This window comes from Gossypium arboreum, chromosome 3 (genome assembly GCF_025698485.1).
Source record: "Gossypium arboreum isolate Shixiya-1 chromosome 3, ASM2569848v2, whole genome shotgun sequence".
In the NCBI taxonomy this organism is placed as follows: domain Eukaryota; kingdom Viridiplantae; phylum Streptophyta; class Magnoliopsida; order Malvales; family Malvaceae; genus Gossypium; species Gossypium arboreum.
Window position 1 is genome coordinate 130,467,383 of NC_069072.1, and position 14,162 is coordinate 130,481,544.

General features: G+C 27.7%; 1 protein-coding gene across 1 annotated transcript; it reads left to right on the top strand.

Moving 5' to 3' along the window:
- Positions 1-3,182, top strand: LOC108476267 (importin subunit alpha-2-like). The gene is made up of 11 exons (XM_017778430.2): positions 1-388; positions 484-580; positions 665-756; positions 851-982; positions 1,106-1,291; positions 1,383-1,546; positions 1,630-1,708; positions 1,810-1,938; positions 2,068-2,195; positions 2,294-2,665; positions 2,746-3,182. The coding sequence occupies exons 1-10, from the start codon at positions 179-181 to the stop codon at positions 2,661-2,663; spliced, it is 1,587 nt and encodes a 528-aa protein (XP_017633919.1). The 5' UTR covers positions 1-178; the 3' UTR covers positions 2,664-2,665; positions 2,746-3,182.
- The last annotated feature ends 10,980 nt before the right edge of the window (positions 3,183-14,162 follow it).

The following is a 14,162-nucleotide window of genomic DNA, read 5'->3' on the forward strand; positions in this document are numbered from 1 at the left end:
TAACCCACTCTACCTATATTTTCCATATTTAAATTTCATTTCAAATAAAATAAATAACTCAAAAACCGAAAAACTCTCTAGGGTTTTTCTTGTTTCGATCCATTTTTATAAAATCTCAAGTTTCTTCGAGCATTGTTCTTTCCCTGGTTTCTTTTTCGAAGAAAAGCAGCCGCCCAATATGTCGTTGAGACCGAGCACCAGAACCGAGGTCCGCCGTAACCGCTACAAGGTGGCGGTTGACGCGGAGGAAGGCCGCCGTAGGAGGGAAGACAACATGGTGGAGATCCGCAAAAGCAAGCGCGAAGAGAGCTTACAGAAGAAGCGTCGCGAAGGCCTCCAGGCTCAACAGTTGTCCGCTTCTCTTCAATCCTCCAACGTCGAAAAAAAAGTAGACCACAATCGCTTAATCAAAGCATCTCCGATTTTATTCCCTCTTTTTTTTTTTCCCTCGAATTTGATTGATTTAGGGTTTTCTTCTTGCAGTTAGAGAGTCTTCCTTCGATGGTTGCCGGCGTTTGGTCCAGTAACGGCTCAGCGCAGCTAGAAGCGACTACTCAGTTCCGGAAATTGCTTTCAATTGGTAATTTTGTACATTTCTCTCTTTTTCTTATTAATTTTCAACCGAGTTTTATTTAAAGAAAATTATTTATTCTCTAATAAACAGAGCGAAGCCCCCCGATCGACGAAGTGATACAATCTGGCGTCGTTCCTCGCTTTGTTGAGTTTCTTATGAGGGAAGATTACCCACAGCTTCAGGTATATGTTCTTGATTGATAATAACCTCTTTTTTTTTGGGGGGGGGGGGGTAATTTTACGCTATTATTTGGTAATATATTTGGAAAACTTGTAGTTTGAGGCTGCTTGGGCGCTTACAAATATTGCTTCTGGAACCTCTGAGCATACTAAGGTAGTTATTGATCATGGGGCCGTTCCTATATTTGTAAAGCTTCTTGGTTCCCCAAGTGATGATGTTCGCGAGCAGGTATATTTTAAATGTCTTATCCTTTGAATAAACTGTGACACTTCTGATTCCTGGTTTATTGTATTTTTAGCTAGTAATGACGATAAGAGCTTTGTATTGAGTGAATTGTTTGTTAATGTTTAGGCTGTGTGGGCACTGGGGAATGTTGCTGGCGATTCTCCTAGATGTCGTGATCTTGTTCTCAGTCATGGAGCTTTGATGCCACTCTTAGCACAGTTGAATGAACACTCAAAGTTGTCAATGCTGAGAAATGCAACCTGGACATTATCAAATTTTTGCAGGGGCAAGCCCCAGCCTCCATTTGATCAGGTTATCATCTTGTTCCATGCAAATTTCTTTTATAATCCCTTTAGTTTGTGCTTTCAATGGAGCTTTTAAATGTTGGGTATTTGTTGTCTAGGTAAGGCCTGCCCTTCCTGCGCTTGAACGTCTCATTCATTCAAATGATGAGGAAGTTCTCACTGATGCCTGTTGGGCTCTATCGTACCTGTCTGATGGTACAAATGACAAAATTCAAGCTGTGATTGAGGCAGGAGTTTGTCCACGACTTGTTGAGCTCCTACTGTGAGTTGAATGCCGAAAAACATCTTTGATCTGTCTTATTTAATTCTCTGTGGACTATATGGTTTATGCATGTATTTTGGCAGTAATCCGTCTCCTTCAGTGCTCATTCCTGCTCTCCGTACGGTTGGAAATATTGTGACGGGAGATGATTTACAGACTCAGGCATGGTTTCAGATTCTGCTTCATCCTTAATTTTTGGTTTTCTGCTTCTGTTGGTCTTTATTTTATTTTATGTTGTATGATTTTATGGCCTTCATTTTCAGTGCATTATTGACCATGGTGCATTATCATGCCTTTTGAGTTTGTTGACGCATAATCATAAAAAGAGCATAAAAAAAGAAGCTTGCTGGACTATCTCAAACATTACAGCTGGAAACAAAGAACAAATTCAGGTCAGAAATCATGGCAATATTTTCTTCAAGCATTTTTGTAATTGTCTGAGTTCATTGATCAACTGGCCCTTTTTAGCAGCTGGTAGTGTCCCTTAAGCTATGATTAATTATATTTTAAAATTGTTCTAGGCTGTGATCAATGCCGGGATAATTGGTCCCCTGGTGAGCTTACTTCAAAATGCTGAATTTGATATAAAAAAAGAAGCAGCATGGGCAATTTCAAATGCTACCTCTGGTGGTACTCATGAGCAAATCAAGTATGTTTGTTCAACTTGAACTCCTTTCTGTTGTTGATTCCTTCATTCCATTCTTATTGAACTGACTGGAAAATCATTCTCCTGATGTGGACATGTAGGTACCTGGTCAGTCAAGGATGCATAAAACCTTTGTGTGATCTCCTTGCATGCCCTGATCCAAGAATTATAACAGTCTGTCTAGAAGGGTTGGAGAACATTTTGAAGGTTGGTGAAGCTGAGAAGGCAGTTGGTGCTGGAGAGTTTAACTATTGTGCCCAGTTAATTGAAGATGCTGAGGGATTAGAAAAGATTGAAAATCTACAGAGTCACGACAATAATGAGATCTATGAGAAGGCAGTCAAGATTCTTGAGACGTACTGGTTGGAGGAGGATGAAGAGACACTACCTCCTGGTGATGGTACTCAGCAAAGTTTCTATTTTGGAGGAAATGATGTTAAGGTTCCATCTGGTGGATTCAACTTCAGTTGAAGGTTTGTATCCTTTTGCTGGATTTAACCCCAAACTCGGACAGTTATTTTCATTCTACTGATCTAGTTTACTGAAATTTCAGGTCTTATAGCTTGGTTGGATAAAGCAAGCAGTTGGTAACGGGGGTTATGATTGATACTTGGGGTCGAAGTTTGTGGTCGGGGGCACCTTGATGTGTCCGGTTATACAGTCTGTCGAGTTTCACCGTGGTGAATGAGGTGCCGAGGTATGTCTAACTAAATATGATTATAGAGGGAGTGGGTACTATTGTGAGACCAAGACAATTACATGTGAACCTAATGCCATGGGAGGTGCCTTTGGGTTTTTATCATTTGTATAAAATAGGGGCCCTTTCACGTAAACGGGAATGATGGTAAGGGTTTACCCCGTTGCGGTAGTTTGCCTTGTGTTTTTTTTTTTTCAGTCGGAATTTGTTTCGGTCCTTTAGATGGTCGTTATTTGCTGTCTCATGACATTAAATTAATTAGTGTTGGGATATTTGAGTATTATTTGATAAAACCTCATTTTATGGTCTATTTGCGAGCAGAATTGAAGATATTAACGGTGTGTTTTTTGCTACCTGTGGAACTAAGTTCATGTCTGTCTCTTTCAGCCATCTTGTGACTAAGAAATGCGTTTTACCATCATCAAATCTCCTAGTTTAAGTTTGGCTGAACTGGAACGAGATAGATAGGTTTCACTTTTGCTCTGTTTTTATTTCTAGAAAATTTAATGTGTCAAAAGTTTTAAATATAAGTTAATTTAGATATGTGGTAGGGTTACATTTTATTATGTCAAAATTATCGAATATAAATTATTGGCTCATAAAAATATATATCCTCTTTTATTACAAATACCAACTTGATTAACATTTTCTTTAGGTAACTAAACTTGTTTGATAAAATGTTTAAAAAAATCAATCAACTGAAAATTAAGCAATTTAATGTTTTAAACGTGTTAGATAATCCTAGATGGAAAGGATTTATTTATTACTTTATAAAGAATAAATTTAATAACTTTTTATTTTATATAAAGAATAAATTGAATAACTTTTTATTTTATCTCATTTATTTAAGATTATATTATTCTCTATTAAAGAGTTTAATTATATTCAGTATTTAATTTTAAATAAATTATTAAACATATTTTATTATTTAAATTTAATGCTTAATTTTTAGTACTTATGGTTTTAGCATTTTATTTTTCAGTTTATTAAACATAACGAAACCAGGTGAATTTGATAAGTTGAAAAAAATTAAATATTGAATTTTAAGTATAAACTTGTTTGATATATTAATAAAATTAAGAATTGAGTGTAATTACTTTGTTTGATAATAGTAAATATTAATTTTAAAAGGAAATTATTTGATAATTTTAATTTTATTAATGATATTTTTAATAGTTTTGGACAATAATTCAAATATTTTAAATTTTAATAAGATGAGGAAATAATTTATTTCAAAAATAAAATCAACTTAATAGTTTCAATATTAAGTGATAAGTTATCTACTTATAAGTTATTATGCTAATAGCTAAAAGAATATTAACGTGTCTTTAAAATTTAAAATATATATTCAAAAATTTTAAAAATAATTTAAAGAAGTTTATTTTTTTATTTTACATGCAAAATGAATTTGAACAATCATTTGTTGATATTTATTTATTTCTTGTAAATTTATATTTTATAAATTTAAAAATAAATTTTAGGTACTTAAAGAAAATATATAAAAGAATAAAATCTTAAAATTTAAGAAAAAATTAAAACACCTGATTTTATTATAAATAATATTTTTCTATTATTACCTTCAAAAATATTTTTATTATTTTTCAAAATTATAAAAATATATAAAGTTACTAAAACATACATTCAAAATCAACCTTGACAAATGGTTTTATAATGTTGGTTATGGAATTAAAATGAGAAATTTCTCATTATTTTGAAATTAAAAAAATAAAAATTACTAAAATTCACATCAATATAAAACAAATCTTTGCCCAAATTCAAAGAGAATAATTTTTTTTAATTTTAGGACACATGTCAATATTATATTGGCTGTCAACTTAAAATTTAACTGTATCAGCATTTAATTAAAAATACCAACATTATTAATAATTTTTAAGTTTAAATATAATTAAATCTAAAAATCCAGCAATCAAGATATACATAATCATTTTTTTATTTTTTACACATGTCAAAATTCTGTTAACTACTACATAAAATTTAGCTACATCAACCAAATGCCTAGAAAAGTACTAATTTAATTAATAAATTTAAATTTAAATATTAATTAGGTCCAATAAAAAATTAGTACCAAATAAACATGTGTTGTTAAATTTAGGGCTAAAATATATACTATTTTTGGTAGAAATATACTATTACGTTATTTATTCATAGCAAAGTACCTCTTTTATATGATTGAAGCTGAGAGTTTCTTTAAACATATGTTTTTACTCTAATTATATGATTAATTTAAATTTTAATATTTATAGAAGAAGTAAATTAATTTTCAGTTAAAATCTTTTTTCTATTAAATAAAAAATTACATGAAATATAATTAATATAATCTATGTAGGAATAAAAAATTTCATATACAAAATTCATATATATATATATTTCATTTTAATTGATATAACCATTTTTAACAAATATATTTACTTTTTAAAATACATAAGTTTATAAGAAATGTTGCAACAAATTACTTTTTTAAAATGTTTAAAAAATAAAAATATTATCAATATGGTAATTAAAGCTCATATTAAATTTTTAATTTTATTTTAATGGAAAAATCATGTTTGTTGCCTTATTAACTCTATTCGACAAAAATATTATTAATTTTTCTATAAAATTTCAAACCTCTTCAAGTTGCTGCTTAATAAATTTTTACGGTGCAAATATTTTTCTAACAATTAATTAAGTAATCATTAATATATATTTTAAAATATTCCATTAATATCACATTTAAATTCCATTACATATTAATTACGAAATAAAAATAAATTAAACTTATTATGAAGGTAATCATCTTCATATTAGTGGCATTTCAGCGTTTGAACTAATTAAGCACCCTAAAATCTTAATGAAAGTGGTCTTCTATTTGAATGACTTACATTCAAATAACATTCACATGTTATTTGTTTGTGTTACTGAAAACTCTAAAGACATTGAACCATAAGCATTAAGCAAGGAATTTGAACCCTAATTCTCAAATCATAAATGATAACATTTAAATTTAAGGTTTAATTTTTTGGATTGAGTTTTGAATTTCAATAAATTGAAAGAAAATGAGAGACAATGTTTGACTTCAATACCCATTGTGTCAAGGTTTAGTTTGCATTTAGGGATACGAAATTAGAGTTAGAGTTTTTAGGTTGAACAACGACACCTTTGGGTGTTGACGTCATGCTTCTTTTCGGAAGTTATTTGACATATTTTAATTCTGATAATTCTTATATGTTTGAAAAGGTAATGCAATGATCTCAACACTCGTAGATGTCTTGATCAGTTTACTTGTAAATAATAATTAAACCTCAATCCTTTTACTAAACCCATTAACTCTAAATAAAAATCATTCAAACCCTAAATCCTAACGTTTTCCTAAACCTTCAACCTTAAACTAAATTTTTTTTTTTAAATACTTGTCAAATTATTTTCCTCTAACCTATTCAAGCCACAATCCCTTGTTGGGTTAAGGATTTCAACCTAACTCTAACTTCAACCGTAATTTGACTTCCCTAATTCTATTTTTTTTTTTGTGACCATGATCTTCTGGAAGTGTTGAGGCATTGTTTGGCTATGGAGAAATGTTCTAAACTAATCATAAATAAGGTTTATCATAAACCTTAAATCCTAGTTAAGGTTAATCTAGAGGATGCATGTGTACTCGATTGATGCAATACTTGAGAAAGTCAATACTTACTAAAGCCATATGAGTTAGGAATGTCCGGGTCACTTTCTGTTGAAGTTAAAGAGTTTGATTACAAGAGATTAAATATTGAATACGGGTGGGGGAAAATAATTTGGTGGGCATTAATCAAATGTTTCGACTAATGTTTAGGGTTTGGGTTAGAAGCTAATGTTTGAAGGTTAGGGTTTGCAATCGCGACATTTAGAAGTTTCTTGGTGCTTTAAAAGGTTCCGGGACTAACGAAAATCACTTGGTGGTCTATGAGACCTACTGGTTAGAGTTAAGGGTCTATTTTCATGTGAGTTTGAAGAAAAATTAATTGGTTTTCTAATGTTTGGATTTAATAATGAAATTTCTTTTAATCAGTTACAAGGCATCACATGTCGAGTTGAAATTATCGTAGGTAAAATTAGAATTATCATAATAAAAAATATGAAATTATAGTTATTTTTCTCTGATTAATTTAAATTAATTTAGAGAAAATAATAAAAATTTATGCTATCACTAATTTAAAATAAAATAATTAAATACTAATATTAAATGATTATTTTATCTTTTATTAAATTTAATAAATAAATAAAAGAGTTTAAATTATTCTAGAACAATCAAATGAAGCAGTTAAATTCTATTAGAAATTTTTTGAAATAAGGAGGTTCAAACTTGTTTCAAGAGGAAGTCAACACGACAATTGAAGCAATCAATATCCATCTAAGATTAAGTTAAACGACCATTGGATTAAAGCTCAAATTGAAGAGAAGAATAAAGGAAGATTTTGTTGTATTTGAGAAAATTTCAAAGATGGTAACTTTCTTTTCAAAGTTATCAATAAAATTTGATTTCAAATTTTCAAATCAACTTTCAACTCAAAATTTGTATATACACATCCATTTCACAAAGTTTTAGTATGGAAGCACAAAAGCAAACTTTGAGGATGCATGGAAGTGAACACTAGGAATCATCGACTTCCCTAGATTTGTTGTTTGCATAATTTTAGGCTTAAGGGTGTAAAAAATTTGAAATTTAAAAAAAAATCAGTTAAGCTTTTGTTTTGTTTTTTTTTTCACTCAATTTGATACTTGAACTTTCAAAATGAATCAAAAAGACCCTCAAATTTTTTCAAAAGAAGCAATTAAGTCCTTGCTTTTTTTTTTTTTCACTCAATTGGGTACTTGAACTTTTAAAATGAATAAAAAAATCCCTCAAATTTAAAAAAAAAAAGCATTTAAGCCTGCTGATTTAACTGATTCAATTGCTAGTTCAACAGATTTTTAGTGAATTCAATTGGTTCGTATCGATTTTCAGTCTAATCAATTTAAATTCATTTTTCAAATTGATTTTCAGTTTAACTAAATTGATCCACTAATTTGGTTCGATTCAAACAACACTAATGTTTCCATATTGTTGGTTATATAAGAGAGAAACAATTCTTCTTGCCAAAAAAGGAAAAAAAAGACTGTACACAAACAATTCTAATCGTTTTACCCATGGTTAATATAGCCACCTATTGTTGCTTCATTTTCTTAGTTATTGAACTATCTATGTTAAACAAAATAAAAAGAGACTTTATGAGGAAAAGGGTTAGGTTTAGACCATGTTTTCTCCTGCTTGTCTAGTCTTTTGCTGAAAAAGAAAAGCATATATTGGGATGGATGGATAGGGTTGGTAGATAAAGAAAAGGTAATATAAATTTAATGGCTTTTTTAGCTTTGTTTATTCTTTACAAATAGAATAAAAGGGAATTAGAGGAAAAGAGATTTGTATTAATGAGGTTTCCAGAATCTTGATATTGGTCAAAGATTTAGGTCTACTTGCTTTAAGGTGTTGAACAAAAAGAATACACCTAGGGGCATATTTGAATGAATTATTTTTAGATTTGTTATATAATTATAATAAAATATATAATAACCCAATTCGGGATCTGACTTAACATACCTGTAGTTTAAGTAATCTTAGGCTCTTCGTTTGAATGGAGGTTCCTCTCCATCTTAACCTCTATTGATACACGGTATCAACAGTATTCAATAAACAGAAAGCTTCAAACATGAAAGAAAAAACATAGTAAAGTAAAATCAAGTCATAAAAGATTTGATAGTGATGGTTTACTTTTGGGTCGTTGAATGAAGACTGAAACTGAAGAAACAAAAGCCACAACCAAAAGCAGAGCCAAAGGCAGAGGCTTCATCAGCTTCCATGGGAGGCATGACTAAAGGAGAGGAGCAATCAGTGGCACCTAAACAGCCTCCAACAAGGAGAACGAGAAGAAAAAGTAAACCAAGAAAGAGCAGCTAAAATTGCTTCAATTTGCCTTTATAGTCTGGTAAATTCCTTTGTGTTAGACTAAAAACTGGTCGAACAGCAATTGAACCCGTTAAATCAGCGGGCTTAATTGCTTTTTTTAGAAAAAAATTGAATACAATTTTATATATTTTGACCGTTTGAGTATCCAATCGAGTACAAAAAAGATAAGAGTTTAATTGTTTTTTTTAAAAGATAATTTTACACACTTAAATCATAATTTTATTAGCTCAAAGACATAAATGTCAATGGCATCAATAGAATTATATTCTATAATTGACTTATTTGTGTTGTAATTTAAATTGGTGTTAATAAAACATTTTTAATGTGTTAGTCACTTTTTTTTTAAATGTTTGATGCAGATATTGAATGAATTTATTAAACTGGTCAGAATTAAAGGACTAAAATGTAAATAGAGTAATTAATAAAGTAAAAGAAAAGACATAAAATCTGTGGAAAATTGAAAGCCCATATCGCTCTGGAAAAACAAAAATTGGGAAATACTTAAAAAAAACATTATTACTTTGGATAATTAGATATACGTTCATTAATGTGTCAAAATCATACAAAAAATCATTGGCAACATTATCTCAATCAAGCCTTGAAATTTATAACTATAGAGATTAGATTAATTATGGTAATTTATAATTCAAGGGACATAAATTTTATGAAAAACCTTGACACTCATCAATATCAAAATAGTTTCGATAAATAATAGAAAATAAAATTTACTATTTTGGTAAAACTAAAAAGAAAAGATATTCTCTTTAAATATATAATAATTTATTTGTATTTAATAAAGCATCGAATTTACTTATTACATAAATTCTATTATTATATTATAATTGGTGGAAAAGATGATAATGATGGTACAATTTTATTAGCCAATCATTTTCAATTTCATGGCTGCTGAAAGTACCATGATCGTAAAAAGGATCACGTGCATTTCCACTCATCATTTACTTCAAATAATGTACATAAGTCAAAACCAAAAAAAATTGTTGGAGGTTAAAGATAAAATTAATTACTTTGAAATATTGAAATTGAAATTTTTATATTAAAATTATTTATTACTTTTTGAGAGAATTTTTCATTTAATTCAAAGACAGGAAGAAATTAAATTAAAATATTAAATATTGAAAATTAAAAGAAAACTTTAGTTTTAATATTTATATATTTTACTAATTTAACTCTCAATCTTTTAAAAAGAGTTAAATCGTTTTTTAATAGAAATATTAATTAAAACATTAAATTTTTATAAATGGTAACCCACATGGTAATCAATATGTACTTTATACTAAATTTTTATGTTATATATATATTTATAATTTTAAATTATTACTTGATGTGTCATATAAAACAAATAGTATGATGTCAATATAAAATGCATGTAAATTGTTACACGGTTGTCATGCCAATATTGTTAAAAAATTTAATGTTTTAATCAACACTTCGCTTAAAAAATGATTTGATTCTTGAAAAGATTAATGACCAAATTTAGTTAAAAAAGAGCTAAATTGATAAAAATATGTACACGTTACAAACTAAATTTATCATTATATCAATGATAAAATATTTCTTTTCCAAACAAATTATGCATAATTAGGGATTGTAAAATAGTGGCTGTAAACTTTTTTTAGGGTCTTCATTTGATATTTGATGTTGAGTAGGGGTGAATTCAGAAATTTTTTCAAAGGGGATGAAATTAACCATTTTAATAGCCTATATTTTTATAATTTTTAAAGGCTCAAATCAAAATTTTATTATTTTTAAGGGTAAAGTATAATTTTATCTTTATTAATTTAAAATTTTAAAATTTTTAAAAAGCCTAAATAAAAAAATTATTTTAGAGAGAATCGAGCCCCTGCCAACTCCCTAATTATACCTCTAATGTTGCGTTGCGGTCAGTGAAGAATGAATAATGAATACATAGAGTATAAAATAATTACAAATCCATATTTTTATATGTTTCTTACATGAATAAATAATTAGTGAATTTAAACATGAATTCATATAAAAATATATGTAGAAATCAATTGACCCTTTTTAAAATAATACATGAAAATATATTTTTTAAATGTTAAAAATTTAATATCATATTTAAAGAAAATTAAACCATTTTTCACATAGATCACAGTAAAACAGCAACATAATTGTGGTTGATGGATAAAGGACAGTTAAAAATTGGGGTAAATCATGGGACAAGGTGTTGGTAGAGTCGTTTTCGTGTTGACAGATATTTACTATTTATTTGAAAAGGTTAGAATGAGTGCTCATTGTCTTTCACTGTCAACTTAACATATTATTTGCCCAAAATTTTGTTTCCATTTTTTTCTTTAAAAATATATAATCCAAATTTTGATCCCTTTTCAACAGCTATTGATACCCACTTCTCATTGGCTTTGAGCTTTGTGCACCACAAAACTAGCTTATAAGAAACCTGGACCATAGAATAACTTGTGTTTCGTCGTAAGAATATGAGTAGAATGTAAGATTATTTTATTTGATTTATTTAATTAGAATGTAATATTTAATTTTTGGTTGATAGAATGTCAAATTATTTATAAGTATATTTTATCTAATTGTTTTTGTTATAGAATTTGTTTTTTTATTTAGTCTTTTCAATAATTTTAGTTTCAATTTCTATAAAATTATGATAAATTTATTATATTTTTACTTTTCATTACAAATTATATATTATTAAGTAAATATATGACGTTGAAATAAATTTATAAATCATAATTATAATAATTCATGAAAAGTGGTTACAAGACCAACTATAATTATCATTGTAACCATAATTAATATATTAATAAATAAATAATAATAATTATAATTGTAATGTATGATATGAAGTGGTTCACTATTAAAAAATATCTTTTGAAGTTTTTAATTATTCTTAAAACTTTATTTAAGAAAAAAAAGCTTAAATTGATTAAAATAATAAAAATAAAGGGCAAATTAATTTAAAATTTAATGTTACACCTGTCATCTAAGATAACCTAAGTAATGGGTCGTAATAAGATTACATACTATACCATGACGTCTTGATACGATTCCGTAATGTGAGATTATGGGATGACCAAAATATTGATAACCCAAACACTGTAATTTCATTCCGAAATATAACATTACAGGTCGTAGTGTTACGTTCAGCAAACCAAACGCTTCCTAATGGTGTCTTTAGTATTATATTTCAAAAGCAATTTTCAAGTTGTTAAAAAAAACATTTTTTAATTTTCAAGATTAGTCATCCAATTATACAATTTGTTTTATTATTGTCACTCAATAATGAAAATATTTTGATTTAGTCACTCAATTTTTTGAAATTAAATATTTTAGACATTCTCCCATTAGTTGTTGTTAGATGAGTGACGGGGAAGCTAACGTAGGCTTTTCCTATTGGGCTAATATCAATTTTAACCATCCAACATTCGCACAATCTATCAAATTAATCCTAAATCTAAAAAAGTTAACAAATTTAGCTCGTAATATTTATAAAATTGATATTGCCCTCCAATGTTGAGACTTAGAAAGAAAGAAAAGGGAAAAAAAAAAACAACTGTGAAATTACATGGAAAAATATCTTGCTGACGTGGATTATATGATAAAGTGAAATAGTTTAGAAATGAAAAATAAAAAGTTAAAAAAATATATTAAAAGTTTAAAAAAATATTGCTTCATCTAAATGGGTTTAGATAAAATTTCTAAACCATAAGGTTTCTTCTTCTTCTTCTTATGCATCAGATGTGTAAAATAGAGTTTTTTTATCAATCACATTCATTCTTGAAGCTCTGGAAATGCAAAAGATTCTAAATCATAAGATTTCTTCTTTTGTCTGCTTGTTTTGAATGACTTGAAATAAGTTTGTTTGTAGTGATTTCATTGAAGTTGATCATTACATAAAATAGAACATTATTAGAAGAATATGCAAATCTAAATAAAATATTTTATTAATTTTATAAATATTTAGGGTTAAATTTGTTAAAATTTTTTAAATTTAAGATCAAATTGATAGAATGTATAAATATAAGAGGGTTAAACTTGTTAGTAGGCCAATAAATAAAGTCCACATCAACTTTCCATCATTCATCTAAGAGCAACTAACACGAAAATTATTAAAATATTTAATTTGAAAAGTTAATTAACTAAATTAAAAAATTAATGATTAGATAGTGAAAATAGAACAAGTTACACTTCTTGCAGTTTACCCATGTTATAGATAACTTTTAAGCTGAGTTTGATTTTAAAATTGATTTTTAAGCCAAATCAAATGGCTATAAATTTTAACTTCTAGTTATTTAAAATAAATTATAAATTTGAATGTCAAATTATATATTTACTTAGAATTTTTATTAATAGTAACTTTTAACTATGATTTATATATTTAAATTAAAATTAAGATAATATAGTATATAAAAGGTTAAGTTTTCTGGAATAATAATAATAATAATAATAATAATAATAATAATAATAATAATAATAATACAGTGAAAATGTTACCTGAGATAATATACTAAAGAATTGTAGGATTGGGCTCATTAAATTATTAAACAAAAGTAGTCAAAATTATAAAAAAAGGAGAGTAAACTTATCAGAATCTTACATTAGAATATTACCTAAGAAACAAGTGTTATTTACATTATTCCTATATTACCAGCTTTTGTTATTGTCAACAACATCATTCTATTTGCAAACTCTAAACAAGGAGGGGGAATTGATTTCTTAAACCTTATTTAGGATATTTTGGCACTATAAACTCAAAATATTCACTATCAATCAATTCCATGTAAAAGCTAAAACAATGGTTTTATACTTGCATGTGTTCTTTTACTTGTCAACACTTTCAACTACATTGTATAACATTTACAATAAACCTCTTCCTTATGTTTAGATGAAAACTTTTCCCCCTCTAAGATATTACTTGATATAGAATTTCAGGATCTTTGGATAACTTGTAAAGAAAATAAAAGAGAAAAGATAAATAATTTGTCCTATAAAATTCTTAATCGACTTGTGATTAAAAACACCAATAATTGAATAAACTCCCTATGAAACTCTTAGAAGAATAACTTTTACAAATGTTGATAGACTAGCTTGAAGCATGAAGACTTGCAACTCTCTAACAGCCCGTTTTTTAGTGGTTTCGGGATTACAAATCTGACGAGTGAATCCGTAAACATTAAATAATAATATTTACGAGTCAAATATAATATTATATTGAATTTTGATTTGATAATTTTGGCTTATTGAATTGGTTTGTCCCTAAAGTCAAGTGGTTTCAGAAAATGAGGTATCA

What these genes read in the sequence shown, in the direction of transcription:
- LOC108476267 (XM_017778430.2), top strand. Translation starts at nt 179, where the DNA reads ATGTCGTTGAGACCGAGCACCAGAACCGAGGTCCGCCGTAACCGCTAC. An exon ending in CCTCCAACGTCGAAAAAAAA is followed by an intron (nt 389 to 483) that starts GTAGACCACAAT and finishes TTCTTCTTGCAG; the next exon opens with TTAGAGAGTCTTCCTTCGAT. An exon ending in GGTACTCATGAGCAAATCAA is followed by an intron (nt 2,196 to 2,293) that starts GTATGTTTGTTC and finishes GTGGACATGTAG; the next exon opens with GTACCTGGTCAGTCAAGGAT.